Below are 13,007 nucleotides of genomic sequence, written 5' to 3'. Positions count from 1 at the left end.
TATAATCAAACCTTAGGTTAAACTTAATATTATTAAACTATAGGTTAAACTTAGAAAACCTATAAGTACTACTATGAGTGTCCAAATAATTCCCGGTCTGAACCAAAAATCCACAATGACAAAGATAATACTATACATACTATAATACTACTAAATAATTAGCTAAGTAAAGTTCTTGGACTCTACATGTCATGTGTTGATGTATAATGCGGCATATGCTTTCAGGAAATTCAAGTTCCACGCTAAATTTGAAAAAATCAAATCAAAAGACCCAGCCATTGCTCAATACCTAGAAGGCATGGGTTTTGATAAGTGGTCCCGTGCTTACTTTCCTGGAAATAGGTATGTCACTGTCAATTGTATTTTAATTTATGAAATCTTCTAAATGTATGTTACTATTAAATTTTAGTTTTCTTGGATTCTAGGTATAATATAATGACAAGCAATTACGCTGAAAGTTTCAACAATAAGACCCGGGATGCTAGGAGCTTTCCGATAACTACATTCGTCGAATTTATTCGCCTCACACTACAGTCCTGGTTCTGTGATAGGAGAGAAACTAGCGAGAAGACAACTACAACTCTTGCACCGACCTATGAGAAAAATTTGGTGGATATGGCTGAGAAAGCTCGATTCTTGATTCCTTATGCAATAGGGAGGCATGAGTTCCATGTGTTAGATGGTGAGCTGAATGGTGAAGTCGACCTCTTGAATAAGACATGCACATGCAGCGTGTTTCAGATTATTGGTATCTCATGTGCTCATGCACTATCTGGATCCCTTAAGCGAGGGGTGAACTTTTATTCGCTGTGTTCAGATTACTATAAAATTGAGACATGGATGTCCTCTTACACAGAATCTATATATCCTACTGGCAACGAGGAAGAGTGGATTGTTCCACATGACATTATGACAATAACAGTGAGAACACCTGCGCAGAAAAACCCGGTTGGTAGTCCAAAGAAGAAACAAGGTAGGCCTAAGACGAAACGCCATCCTTCCAATGGAGATAAATTGGTTGTTCCACGCAAGTGCAGCACTTGTGGAGGTCTAGGCCATAATAGGGCAACTTGTAAAGTTCGTGTTTGAAATTTATGGCATCAATGTTAAACTTTTTATTTGGGTACTAGTGGTCTTTGTTACTCTTTTTATTTGTGTATTGATGGACTTTGTTACTTTTTTTATTTGTGTATTAATGGACTTTGTTACTCTTTATATTTGTGTATTAATGGACTTTGTTAATCGAAACGACATTTTTTATATACAATACTAAGGAGAAATATACTATTGTGTGTCATCGAAATCAAAATAAATGTTCTAACATCAAGGGTACACATTCTCATAAAAAATGTCGATGCATAATTTATCCCTGAAGTACTGAATGTTGTCCTCTATGGCATATGATAAGGGAATGTCTCCAAGAATGAACTCCAAGTGTTTGATGGTGAATACGCCGCAATCTCCGCTGAAACCAAGAAATCTTTATTGTGAGTGTATTGAAAATTAAAGGAGAACATTATTGAAAATCTGAATCTAGTACGCCTACCTGGTTCTAGACTGTGGGATAATATCAGTGGACATGCGCCGCCAATCAAAGTTTGGAACGGTGATCTTCGGTCTAGCTATTTTCAACTTGGGGTGTCCTTTAAACATACCAGAAGCGTTGAGTAAAGATGGAAGCATCCTAGTCCAAGGCTTAATCAACTCAGACAACGTATTATGGCTAAAGTTAGAATGATCTGAGTCAAATACAATGATCATCCAATCAGCGAAATTTATTTCGCAAAAGACCCAGTGCCGATTTTCTATGCACCAGTGGAAGTAGACCTCGTTGCAATCACCCCAAGGTTTCTTTTACTTTTTGGCATCTCCTTCCAAGAAATCAAGAATGTCCGAGTCCCATTGGTAATTCCTGCCATTTTTCTTGAATTCCTCGAATCTGGCAGAAATATATTGTGCAAATGATGAATCAAGTACGGTGGCTTTCACGGGGTACGTCTTCGGCAACTCAAAAAGACGTCTCCGTATAAGATAATTCACAGCGTCGAGATGTTGCAAATAAATAGAGTAACGTTAAGGAAGAGTGGATTGTTAAAATGAGATAAATGTTCTAACAAACATAAGAGACTTACAGTTTCTGCCAACCATTCTTTTGCCACCTTCAACTTCAAGAACCAAATAGGGGTCCCATCACAACATTCCAACTTCCTCAGTCTGCTGTTGTCAATCTCACCGAGTACCCATCGGTTAAAAGTTGTCAACATATCTTGATCCAACACCTTTAAAGGAAGGTTCATAACTGGGTCCTTGAACTTTGGTTTCTTGGCTGCTGGAGTATAGTCCTCGTACCTTACTAGTCTCTGTCTAATGCGCTTACCTATAAATGAGCAATTAGTATCTAATCTCTTTAAAACAAAAAAAAACTCATGGATTAGTCGTACCTAAGACCGTCTGCACTGGCTGAGAAGGTGTGGCTTCTCCAACAGAAGGCTCGTAACATGAGGGGAGAATGTCGTACTCTACATCATCTGTTGGAGTGGGTGCATGAGTATGTGCAGGAGTAGGTATACCACCTAGTGTTGCCAGCTTCTCTAATATGACTTCTTGATTTTTAAAGAAGATACCTAGAGTGGCCTTAACATCGTCCACTGCACCTGATAGTCTGGCTATCTCACCCAACACCTCCTCATAAGCCCCAGGAGCAGGAGCAAGAGCAGAAGTAGGTTTTGTACTAGTATCTGGAGCAGACTCTGTCGGGGCATCCTCCACAAATATGCCAGCCTCAACGGCTATCTCAGCCACCGCAACAGCCTCTACCTCAGGATTGTAAGGTCTTCCATCCACTGCTGCAGGCTGGATCATATTCTGCAGCATCGCATACCTAGGAGCATCCCCCTCTGTCCTCTGATATACGGCATCAAAGAAGTCTCGCTCATTTGGTCGAGGCCTTAGGATAGAAATGCATGACAACTGTAATGGAAACACAACAATCAAATTAGAAACGACATAAGTTGATTAGTATAATTCAAAATTTCTTGAATTATTTAAATGTATTATAACTTACATGTCTCCTCGCAAGTACATCCTTCAAATGCAAATGCTTCGGCTGGCCTATGCTCTCCCACTGTAGCATCCTAGGGAACTTAAATCCACAGGGCTTGGCGTGTTCCTTCTGTAAATCAAGAATCGTCTCGTATGCTCAATATTGCAAGGCTGGTGGATACCCCTTGCAAGTGTACTTTGCCTCCACCTTAAAACCCTTAGAAGACTCCACCTCAGTGATCTTCTTCGCCTTCTTACCTGGTATTGTACCACCAATCGCTTTCATATCTCTATTGAATTGTTTCACAGTTGTATCGAATGAAAGGGATCCCCATGGATACTTCTCAAAATAATCTAAATCCTCGACCATCGACAATGAATCTCGCCAAATAGCATTGTCGTTCTCAGCGCCCAATAGTATCCCCTCCACAAAGTAAACCAAACCGAGCTTGTACAAATCATTAGGTACATCGCACATACTAAAAGCTCGTTCCAAGATACTGAACCGAATGTCTTTTTCGGGTTCCACACTAATATATGTATCAACTAGGCAGGAGGAAGTAATGTGAGGTTCAATGTCAATGGCAAGTGGTGGACAGGAGCAGCTCAGGCCAGTGATAATGACAAACTCGTGCACCCCAAACTTACATAAGTTTGGGCCCATCAAGAAGTGCACCTCATCGCCACGCGGAGACTTGACCTTTCGCAAAAGCAGTGTGTGCACCAATGCCCCAGAGAACGAAAAGGGAGGGGCTGTGAAGAATGGTCCAAAAACAGACTCATTCACCCTCCCCAACAATCCATGCTCCTCAAATCTTTTCTTCAATTTTGTTAACCTCCCGGAACCCCTATAGGTCATACGACCGACATAATGATCCTCCATAGGGATCTCAAGCAGTGGGATACGTTTGGGTGGTGTACGCCCTGGTTTTCCCACGGGCTGTTTAGCAGGGCGAGCCTCGGACTAAACCTGGTTTAGTCCGAGGCTCCCGCAGGCCGGAGGCTCTATTTCCAGGATGGGCCCTTGTCAGCTCGAGGGGGTCCTGTTTCCAGCTCGCATTTGTTGCCCCAGGAGCTGAGAATGACATCTGAAGGCCACGGACGGAGCAGCTCGGGTTATGAACTGCTCCGGTCACGAGCTTCTCAGGAAGCTCCGACCCTATGGGAAGTCAACACGCAAGATAAACGTGCATATTCCTGCCATCACGTGTCCGATATCCCCTTGACTTCTCGGACACGCATCAGGAACGTGCGTATTCAGACACCCACGGACGGGTTGGGCCGTGCGGCCCATTATCTCCTTCCATACTGATTAGACCACACTTGTGTGTCAGGTTTAGGAATTAATCATGAATGTCACAGATTTGATATGACAAATGGTAAGGTCACGGGATGACCTCCCTACCAACTTCCAGGTGCCTTCTCCTATAAATAAGGAGACCCTGGGAGTTGATAGGGGTTGGAAAAAATAGTCTTTGAAGAACTATATACTTTGTAAACCAAATACCCAGAGAATATCAATAATATTGACTAGTGGAGTAGAAGGATTTTAACCTTCGAACCACTTAAAAACGTGTCTTGAGTCACCTAGTTCTTTCCAAAAGATTTCATATCTGTGACGGTTCTACTTTTAGTACTAATCTCTTTCTCTTCTTCTCTTAATTACCTGTTGCCGAAGAACCGCGTCAACAGTTTGGTGCTTTCATTGAGAGCAAGTACGATTAGTACTACCACAAACATACAACTATGGTGACCACTCGATCCAAACATGGCAACGAGACAGAACAGCATGATGGGCAGGAGGCCCACCATGTTGCCCTCCCTGATGAGCAAATTCCTGAAGTCCAGCAGAGGCCAGGGAAGCAGCCGGCGGGCCAAGACGACACTGGTAGTTCAGCGCCCCGGCCGCCTAATCTGAATCCATGTTATTACACTGCGGTGGAGATGGAGAATGCTCAGCTAAGGAGCCAGTTAGCAGCAGCTGGTCAGCAAATCCAGGATATTCTGAGCCGACTACCCCCTCTCACAACCAACGGTAACGTTGGAGAGAGGCAAGGCGAGGCTCCTAAGTCTCGCCGGAGTAATCGATCCAGGCATAGCCGTTCGGGTAGACTTCCTGCAGCCAACTCCGCCCCTTCATCACACCATCAGGAGGCAAGCCTCAGGGAAATGCCTCGGACCGAGCAGCAGCAGTACAGCCGTTCGGTTAGGACGTCAACCCCTAGCTCTCAGCCTTCCTCGAGGACGCCCAGAAGAGATCGAGGAAATTCCCAAAGAAGGGCCGAGGAGATCCGGAGACGTCAGCCCGTCCCCGAAGAACGTCCAGCTCGCCCAGCGCGAAACCAGCAAGCTGGCAGGGCCGAGAGGCCCCCACTAAATTTAGTTCGTCCGGACGGCACTAGGATCGCCTCTCCGGTCAGGCATCCTCCTTCTCCCATCAGATATCCGTCTCCTCAGCCCGTCCGAGACATCCCGACCTACGGGAATAGCAGGAGGGGCCCGCCGTCGGCTGGACCCTCCTAGCGCGGCAGGGTGCCGGAGGAGGGATCAGGTCATGGCCGCCAAAGACGCACTCCGAGTCTGTCCAGCAGGAGTCACTGGACCGGCAGTGCACGGAGTGATCTTTCGGGAGGAGACCTGCGCCAGCGACTAAGTTCAGCACAAAGTCACCATACTACCCAGGGAGGCGACCTTCGAGATCGCCTCAACTCTCATAGAGAGGATCGAGTTAGGGATGGTAGCCAGGCCCGCTCAGTTGGGGTCCGATCCGAAGTACGTAACGGCGGGAATGCCCCAAATGACCTATCTCAAGATAGGAGGGGCAACAACCCGCCTAATATGTACAACGGGTCCGGAGCTGTTGAACAGCCCCGGAATAACCCAGGATCTCAGGACAAAACCCTAGAGCGCTTAACTCAGATGGAGGAGCTGATGAAGAAGCTCCTATCGGAAAAGGAAAAAGACGAATATGATTAAGGGGATGAGATGGAACTCTTCGCCCCCAATATAGCAGCAACGGCATACCCTTCTGGCTTTCGTATGCCCCACTTGTCAAAGTTCAACGGGGATGGAGACCTGTCTGACCACTTAGGGATGTTCAACACCCTAATGATGGCCCATAACATCGGACCGGAGCTTCGTTTCTTGATCTTTCCTTCCACCCTAACTGGGCCCGCCAGGCAGTGGTTCAAGCAGAGTAAAAGGCAGTCAATCAGCTCCTGGAAGACATTTTCGGCAGACTTCAAAAGGGCATTCCGAGCCTCCCAGGCCGCCCGGGTCCAGGCCGACTCCCTAGCTAATGTGAGACAGCAACCTGGTGAGACACTGAAAGCCTACTTGAGCAGATTTGCAAATGTCGCTGCTCGAGCCAGAGACGCTGACGACAGCTCCAAACTCATGGCCATGAGGACCGGGATCCTAGTCGGTGGAGATCTGTGGAAGGATATTCAAAGGAGGGGGGTCAGCTCGGTTAGTGAATTCCTTAACAAAGCCCAAGAGTGGATAAACTTGGAAGAAGCTGAAGCTTCAGCCGCGGGGACCAGCCAGGTCCTCGAGAAGCCCGCTGGGACGGGAACAGAGATCATAGCGGCGATTCCCGACGTTGCGCAAAATAACCAGCCCGGTGGCGGCAAAAGAAAAGGAAATGGTGAAAACAACCAGCACGGTCAAAAGAAGAATAAGTCTGTGGATAAATTCAAGCCCGTGTTCACAGCGTATACCGAGCTCACCCAGACCAGAGAGAATATTTTCCTGGCCAACGCTACGCGAGTCCCCTGGAAGAGGCCGGAGCCATTAAAACACCCTAAGGGAAAGAGAGACGCTTCCAAATTCTGCCGTTTTCATAACGACGTCGGGCACAATACCGACGACTGCAGGCACCTCAAAGATGAAATCGAGACTCTAATCCGAGCAGGTCCATTGGCGCAATACTCGCGAAACAGGGTCCCGGCAAGTCGACCCGCTCCGGAGGTCCCAGCCAATCAGCCCGGACCTCGGGTAGATCAGGATGTCCTTCCCCCCGCGGTCGAGGGGGAGATCTCCACCATCTCTGGAGGACCACACATGGCTGGCACGAGTAAAGGCGCCCAGAAGAGGTATGTGAATGAGTTGAAGGCCCACAATGGAGCGGAGTTCGTCCCAGAACAGCGTCAATCAAAACAACAAAGATTAGAGAAACAACCGATTATCTTCGCGGAGGAAGACGCAAGCCATGTCCAATTCCCTCATAACGATCCCTTGGTCATAACAGTCCAGCTCGCCAACCGGAAAGTAAGGAGAGTATTGGTGGACAATGGGAGCTCGGTGAACCTCCTGTTCCGATCCACCTTGGAAAAAATGGACCTGACTGTTGCCGAGCTGAAGGCAACCTCGATGATGCTGTATGGTTTTTCAGGAGAAGGATCAGCAGCGATAGGGACGATTGAGCTGGTGATCACCCTAGGAGACGAGTCCCGAACAGTGTCCAAACTACTCGAATTCATAGTCATTGACTGCTCCGCTGCTTACAACGCCATTTTGGGCCGACCTACGCTCATTGCTTTCGAGGCTATCACTTCCGTCCGGCACCTCGCCATGAAATTTCCTACTTCGACAGGGATCTGCACTATCAAGGGCGATCAGCTCGCTGCTAGGGAATGCTACAGCATTTCCATGAAGGGAAAATCTAAACCCGGGCAGGTGACGATGGCCGTTCAGGACGAAGAGGAATCTCGAGGACCCAAGGCGGCTCCCGAGATTGAAAAACCTCAGATTTCCGAAGGCGAAAAGCTCACCCTAAGCGAGGACATTGACCCCCGAGTAGGCGAGGACAAGTCCGAGCTCCAAGCTATTGAAGAGCTCGAGGAGGTAAGCATCGATGAGCAAAATCTGTCACGGACGGTTAAGCTCGGAAAGAACCTCTGCGATAGAAGAAAGGCGGAGCTAACTACGTTTCTGAAGAAGAACCTGGACGTATTCGCATGGTCGCACGAGGACATGATAGGGATCAGTCCGAGCGTAATCATGCACACGCTCCACCTAGACAAAAGCGTCCCTGCCAAGTCTCAAAAGCAGAGGCGTTTAGGGACAACCCGAGCCGAAGCCCTTGAAGAAGAAGTGGCCCGGCTCAAAAAGTGTGGCTTTATCCGCGAAGCCAAATTTCCCATTTGGGTTGCCAATCCCGTGTTAGTTCCAAAGCCCAATGGGAAGTGGCGGACCTGTATCGACTTTTCCGACCTGAATAAAGCCTGCCCCAAGGATTGCTTTCCATTACCGAGGATCGATCAGCTGGTGGATGCCACGGCGGGGCACGAGCTCATGTCCTTCATGGACGCGTACTCAGGCTACAATCAGATCGCGATGAATCCAGCAGACCAGGAACATACCAGCTTCATGACCCCGACTAATGTCTATTGCTATAAGGTCATGCCGTTCAGTCTTAAGAATGCCGGAGCTACCTACCAAAGGCTAGTTAACAGAATGTTCGCGGGCCAGATCGGGAAAAGCATGGAAGTGTACGTCGATGATATGCTCGTCAAGTCAAAGACTACCAGCAACCACGTCGCTGATCTAGAAGAATGCTTTAACATACTGCGAGAATATGGCAAGAGGCTCAATCCTCAGAAGTGCACTTTCGGTGTCGCATCGGGGAAATTCTTGGGTTTCATAGTCAATACCCGAGGAATCGAGGCAAACCCCGACAAGATCAAGTCACTGCTCGAGCTTCCTTCCCCCCGGTCGCGGAAAGATGTCCAAGGCCTCACAGGAAGAGTGGCAGCACTGAACCGGTTCATTTCCAAATCGACTGATAAGTGCTTGCCCTTCTACAACCTGCTCCGGGGAAACAAGAAGTTCGAATGGACAGTAGAATGCGAAAGCGCATTCCTCGACCTAAAAGCGCACCTGGTTGAACCGCCTGTGCTATCAAAGCCCAAGGTAGGAGAACCTCTTTTCCTGTACATGGCCGTAACTGAGGACGCAGCTAGTGCCGTTCTGGTGCGAGAAGAGGACCAGGCTCAGAAACCGGTTTATTACATCAGCAAGAGACTCCTCGGAGCTGAGTCAAGGTACCCATTGATGGAAAAACTGGCGTTCTGCCTAATCACGGCCTCGCGAAAACTCAGGCCATACTTCCAGTCCCACTCTGTACACATCATGACCGATCAGCCTTTAAGGCAGGTTTTGCAAAAGCCTGAAGCCTCGGGACGCTTGCTAAAGTGGGCGGTCGAACTCAGTCAATTCGAGATTTTCTATACTCCCCGAACTACCATAAAAAGTCAAGCCTTGGCCGACTTCGTGGCAGAATGCGCGGGATTCCATGAGATTCCATCAGAAGACTCACCTCAGGTCGCCTCCTCAAGCTCATCGTGGAAGATCTTTGTTGATGGCTCATCTAACGAGAACGGCTCCGGGGCCAGAATCATTCTGATATCCCCAGAGGGGCATAGATTCCACTCTGCGCTAAGGTTTGGGTTCAAGGCATCTAACAACGAGGCAGAGTACGAGGCCTTGTTAGCTGGACTTAGGATAGCTAGCGAGCTAAAGGCGAGCTCTGTCCAATGCTTCAGCGACTCCCAGCTCGTGGTGAATCAGGTTCTAGGCGAGTATCAGGCGCGGGGTCCCAAGATGGCCGCCTATTTGGCAAAGGTAAAGTCTGAATTGTCTGCGTTTGGGCGAGGGTCGATCGAACAGATACCTCGGGAGCAGAACGCCAACGCAGATGCTCTTGCCAAGCTCGCCACCTCGGGAGAGACAGAAACCCTGGGGTTGGTGCCAGTTGAGTTCTTGAAGAAACCTAGCATAGACGGAGGTCAGGCAGATATTGAAATGATTGACATCAGGCCGACCTGGATGACTCCCATTATTGAGTACCTCGTCGAGGGCAAGTTACCCGAAGGGCGCAACGATGCACGACGAGTCCTTTATCAAGCTCCAAGGTATACGCTGGTCGAGGGGGTGTTGTACCGACGTGGGCATTCATTACCTCTCCTCCAGTGCGTTCTTCCAAGCGAAGCGAAGGCCATCCTGCAAGAAGTTCATGACGGATTCTGCGGAGATCACACTGGGGGGCAAAGCCTGGCCTTGAAGATCCTCCGGCAAGGTTATTACTGGCCGACTCTGTCCAAAGACTCGATCTCCTATGTAAAAAAGTGCGACAAGTGTCAGCGGTTCGCTGCGGTTGCCCGAGCTCCTCCGACCGAGCTAAAAATGATTTCATCTCCCTGGCCATTTGCCGTTTGAGGGATAGATCTAATAGGCGCCCTTCCCACCGGAAAGGGCGGGGTCCGTTACGCCGTGGTAGCCATTGACTACTTCACCAAGTGGGCCGAAGCAGAACCGTTGGCGACAATAACATCGAAAAAGGTGCTAGACTTCGTGGTTAAAAGCATCATATGTCGATTTGGCCTACCTAAAAAGATCGTCTCCGACAATGGTACTCAATTTGACAGCGATCTGTTCACCGAATTTTGCGAAAGGCACGGAATTGTGAAAAGCTTCTCGTCCGTGGCCTATCCCCAGGCGAACGGCCAGGTCGAGGCTGTCAATAAAACTCTGAAGGCGAGCCTCAAGAAGAGGCTAGATGAGGCAAAGGGGATCTGGCCAGAACAACTCCCCCAAGTTCTGTGGGCCTATAGGACCTCACATCGGACTCCCACGGGTCACACTCCTTTCTCCCTAACCTTTGGGAGTGAAGCAGTCCTCCCCGTGGAGGTGAAGGTCCTGTCACATAGGGTCTAGTCCTACGACCAAGACGGGAACCACGAACTCCTATGCCATTCCTTAGACTTATTGGGTGAAAGGCGAGAGGATTCACAACTCAAGCTCTCCCATTATCAACAGAAGATCACTCACTACTTCAACACTAAGGTCAAAAGACGTGCCTTTGGCGTCGGTGATTTGGTCTTGAGGAGAGTTTTCCTGGCCGGGAAGGATCCCAAAGATGGGGTTTTGGGACCAAGCTGGGAAGGACCATACCAGGTCATCGAAGTCATCAAAGAGGGAACTTATAAGTTAGCTCGACTTGGTGGAGGGGCGGTCCCGCGGACTTGGAATGCTATCCACCTAAAGAAATACTATCAATGATCCATTTGTAAGGCCTAGAAGGTCACCTTCCATGTATAAATAAAAATCAAATGTTTCTCTTTATTTGCAAGTGTAATTTTAAAGTAACCACGAAAGACCTTTTCCCAATTACTTGGGGGGCATATGGTACCTGGATATAACCAGGTCTCCTTAACGACTTAGGTGATAATTTTTATCTATGGATAAGAGTTATCACAAACTAAGTCCTATCCTGGTTTTAACCAGGTCAGAAAACTTAGAAGTTAACTAAAATTTGTTGACCGTGGTTCTTCTTTAAAGAGCCCGGGATATGGACAAAAGTTGACACGAACTAAGTTTTTTAAAATAAGTTCCTGGTTTTAACCAGGTCAGAAAACTTAGAAGTTAACTAAAATTTGTTGACCGTGGTTCTTCTTTAAAGAGCCCGGGATATGGATAAAAGTTGACGCGAACTAAGTTTTTTAAAATAAGTTCCTGGTTTTAACCAGGTCAGAAAACTTAGAAGTTAACTAAAATTTGTTGACCGTGGTTCTTCTTTAAAGAGCCCGGGATATGGATAAAAGTTGACGCGAACTAAGTTTTTTAAAATAAGTTCCTGGTTTTAACCAGGTCATAAAACTTAGAAGTTAACTAAAATTTGTTGACCGTGGTTCTTCTTTAAAGAGCCCGGGATATGGATAAAAGTTGACGCGAACTAAGTTTTTTAAAATAAGCTCCTGGTTTTAACCAGGTCAGAAAACTTAGAAGTTAACTAAAATTTATAGATCGTGGCCTTTCTCTAAAAAGCCCGGGATATAAATAACGGTTAACCCGAACTAAGTTCATAGAAATAAAGAGATGAATTGTAGCCAAATGCATAAAAATATATATATGTTAAAATTGCTGAGCAAATTGTCTCGAGGTGGAAGCACCTCATAAAAAATTTTATTCTAATGTAAAGTAAGAGTTCAAAATTCCCAAAGAGAAGTATCCTAAGCCCCATCAGTTGGCCTTTTGGAGGTCGCGGTATCGTCATGCTCCGCCGCGGCAGAAGCCTCTCCAGCCTCCGAGGGAGGAGCCTTCTTATTTAGGCGGGCTTGGAGCTTCGGCAACAAAAACGCCCAGAGGTCTGGGGGCATGAAAGAAAAGTCCGCGTCCGGATTGTGGGACCAGCAGTGATAGAACAGGTCTTGTAAGGATTGCTCCGAAACGACCCGCTCGGCTTCCAGGGCGGCCTGTGTGGCCTGGGCCTCGGTCTTCGCTGCCTCGAGATCCGTCCGCGACGCGGTCAGGGAGTTTTTAAGCTCTTGGTTCTCGGAACGGATCTTCTTCAGTTCGGCTTTGGAGGCCGCCAGCGCGTCTTTTGCCTCCTGGGCCTCCTGAAGCGCGGTCTGGCGCTCAGCCTCCATACCCTCGAGCTGGGCCTTGGTCCTGGCAATGCCTCTGTACGCGGCAGCAATGCCCTGCAAGAAGGGAAGGACAAATTAACTAGCTATAAAAAAATTAAAAAAAGGGCGGCGTGTGAATGTTAAAAGCTTTAAAGGAATGGAACAGTTTACCGTTAGGGTCATGTCCATCGAAGATTCCATAACTCGGACCGGGCTCGTTGATTCAATTGCCCGGAGTTCCTTCTCCTTGAGCTTGTAGAAATGGCTGACGGCATAGCTCGCCGACTCATATACCGTTCCCCGGAATGCTTCCGGCATCCTCTCCAAGTCCTGGTGATCGACCGGGATGCGCACATCCGGGACTGCCGTGGCCGGATTCCCGATCTCCATTACCCCGTCCTGGACGGCTAGTGGAGATCGTTGGGGTGGCGGGGGCATGGGTCCTGTCCTGGCGACAGGAAGGATCGCCCCCGCGCCCTGGGATGGAGGGGCTTTCTCCTTCTCCTTAGCCGGGGATTTGGTGGAGGTCCCAGCCGAGCTCTTGGACTCTCGGAGCCT

The 13,007-nt window shown here is 48.2% G+C and overlaps 1 protein-coding gene across 1 annotated transcript; it reads left to right on the top strand.

The window, feature by feature from the left end:
* The first annotated feature begins 435 nt into the window (after positions 1 to 435).
* On the top strand, positions 436 to 1,089 carry LOC133831963 (uncharacterized). Its single transcript, XM_062262364.1, has one exon. It carries the CDS (start codon positions 436 to 438, stop codon positions 1,087 to 1,089), a length of 654 nt encoding a protein of 217 aa, XP_062118348.1.
* Positions 1,090 to 13,007: the final 11,918 nt, after the last annotated feature.

This window comes from Humulus lupulus, chromosome 4, assembly GCF_963169125.1.
Source record: "Humulus lupulus chromosome 4, drHumLupu1.1, whole genome shotgun sequence".
Classification (NCBI taxonomy): Eukaryota; Viridiplantae; Streptophyta; class Magnoliopsida; order Rosales; family Cannabaceae; genus Humulus; species Humulus lupulus.
The sequence above is the reverse complement of the archived record's forward strand: the minus strand, read 5'-3'. Positions and strand labels throughout refer to the sequence as shown.

Excerpts from the sequence above, each read along its gene's own strand:
- LOC133831963 (XM_062262364.1), top strand. The coding sequence starts at position 436 with ATGACAAGCAATTACGCTGAAAGTTTCAACAATAAGACCCGGGATGCT.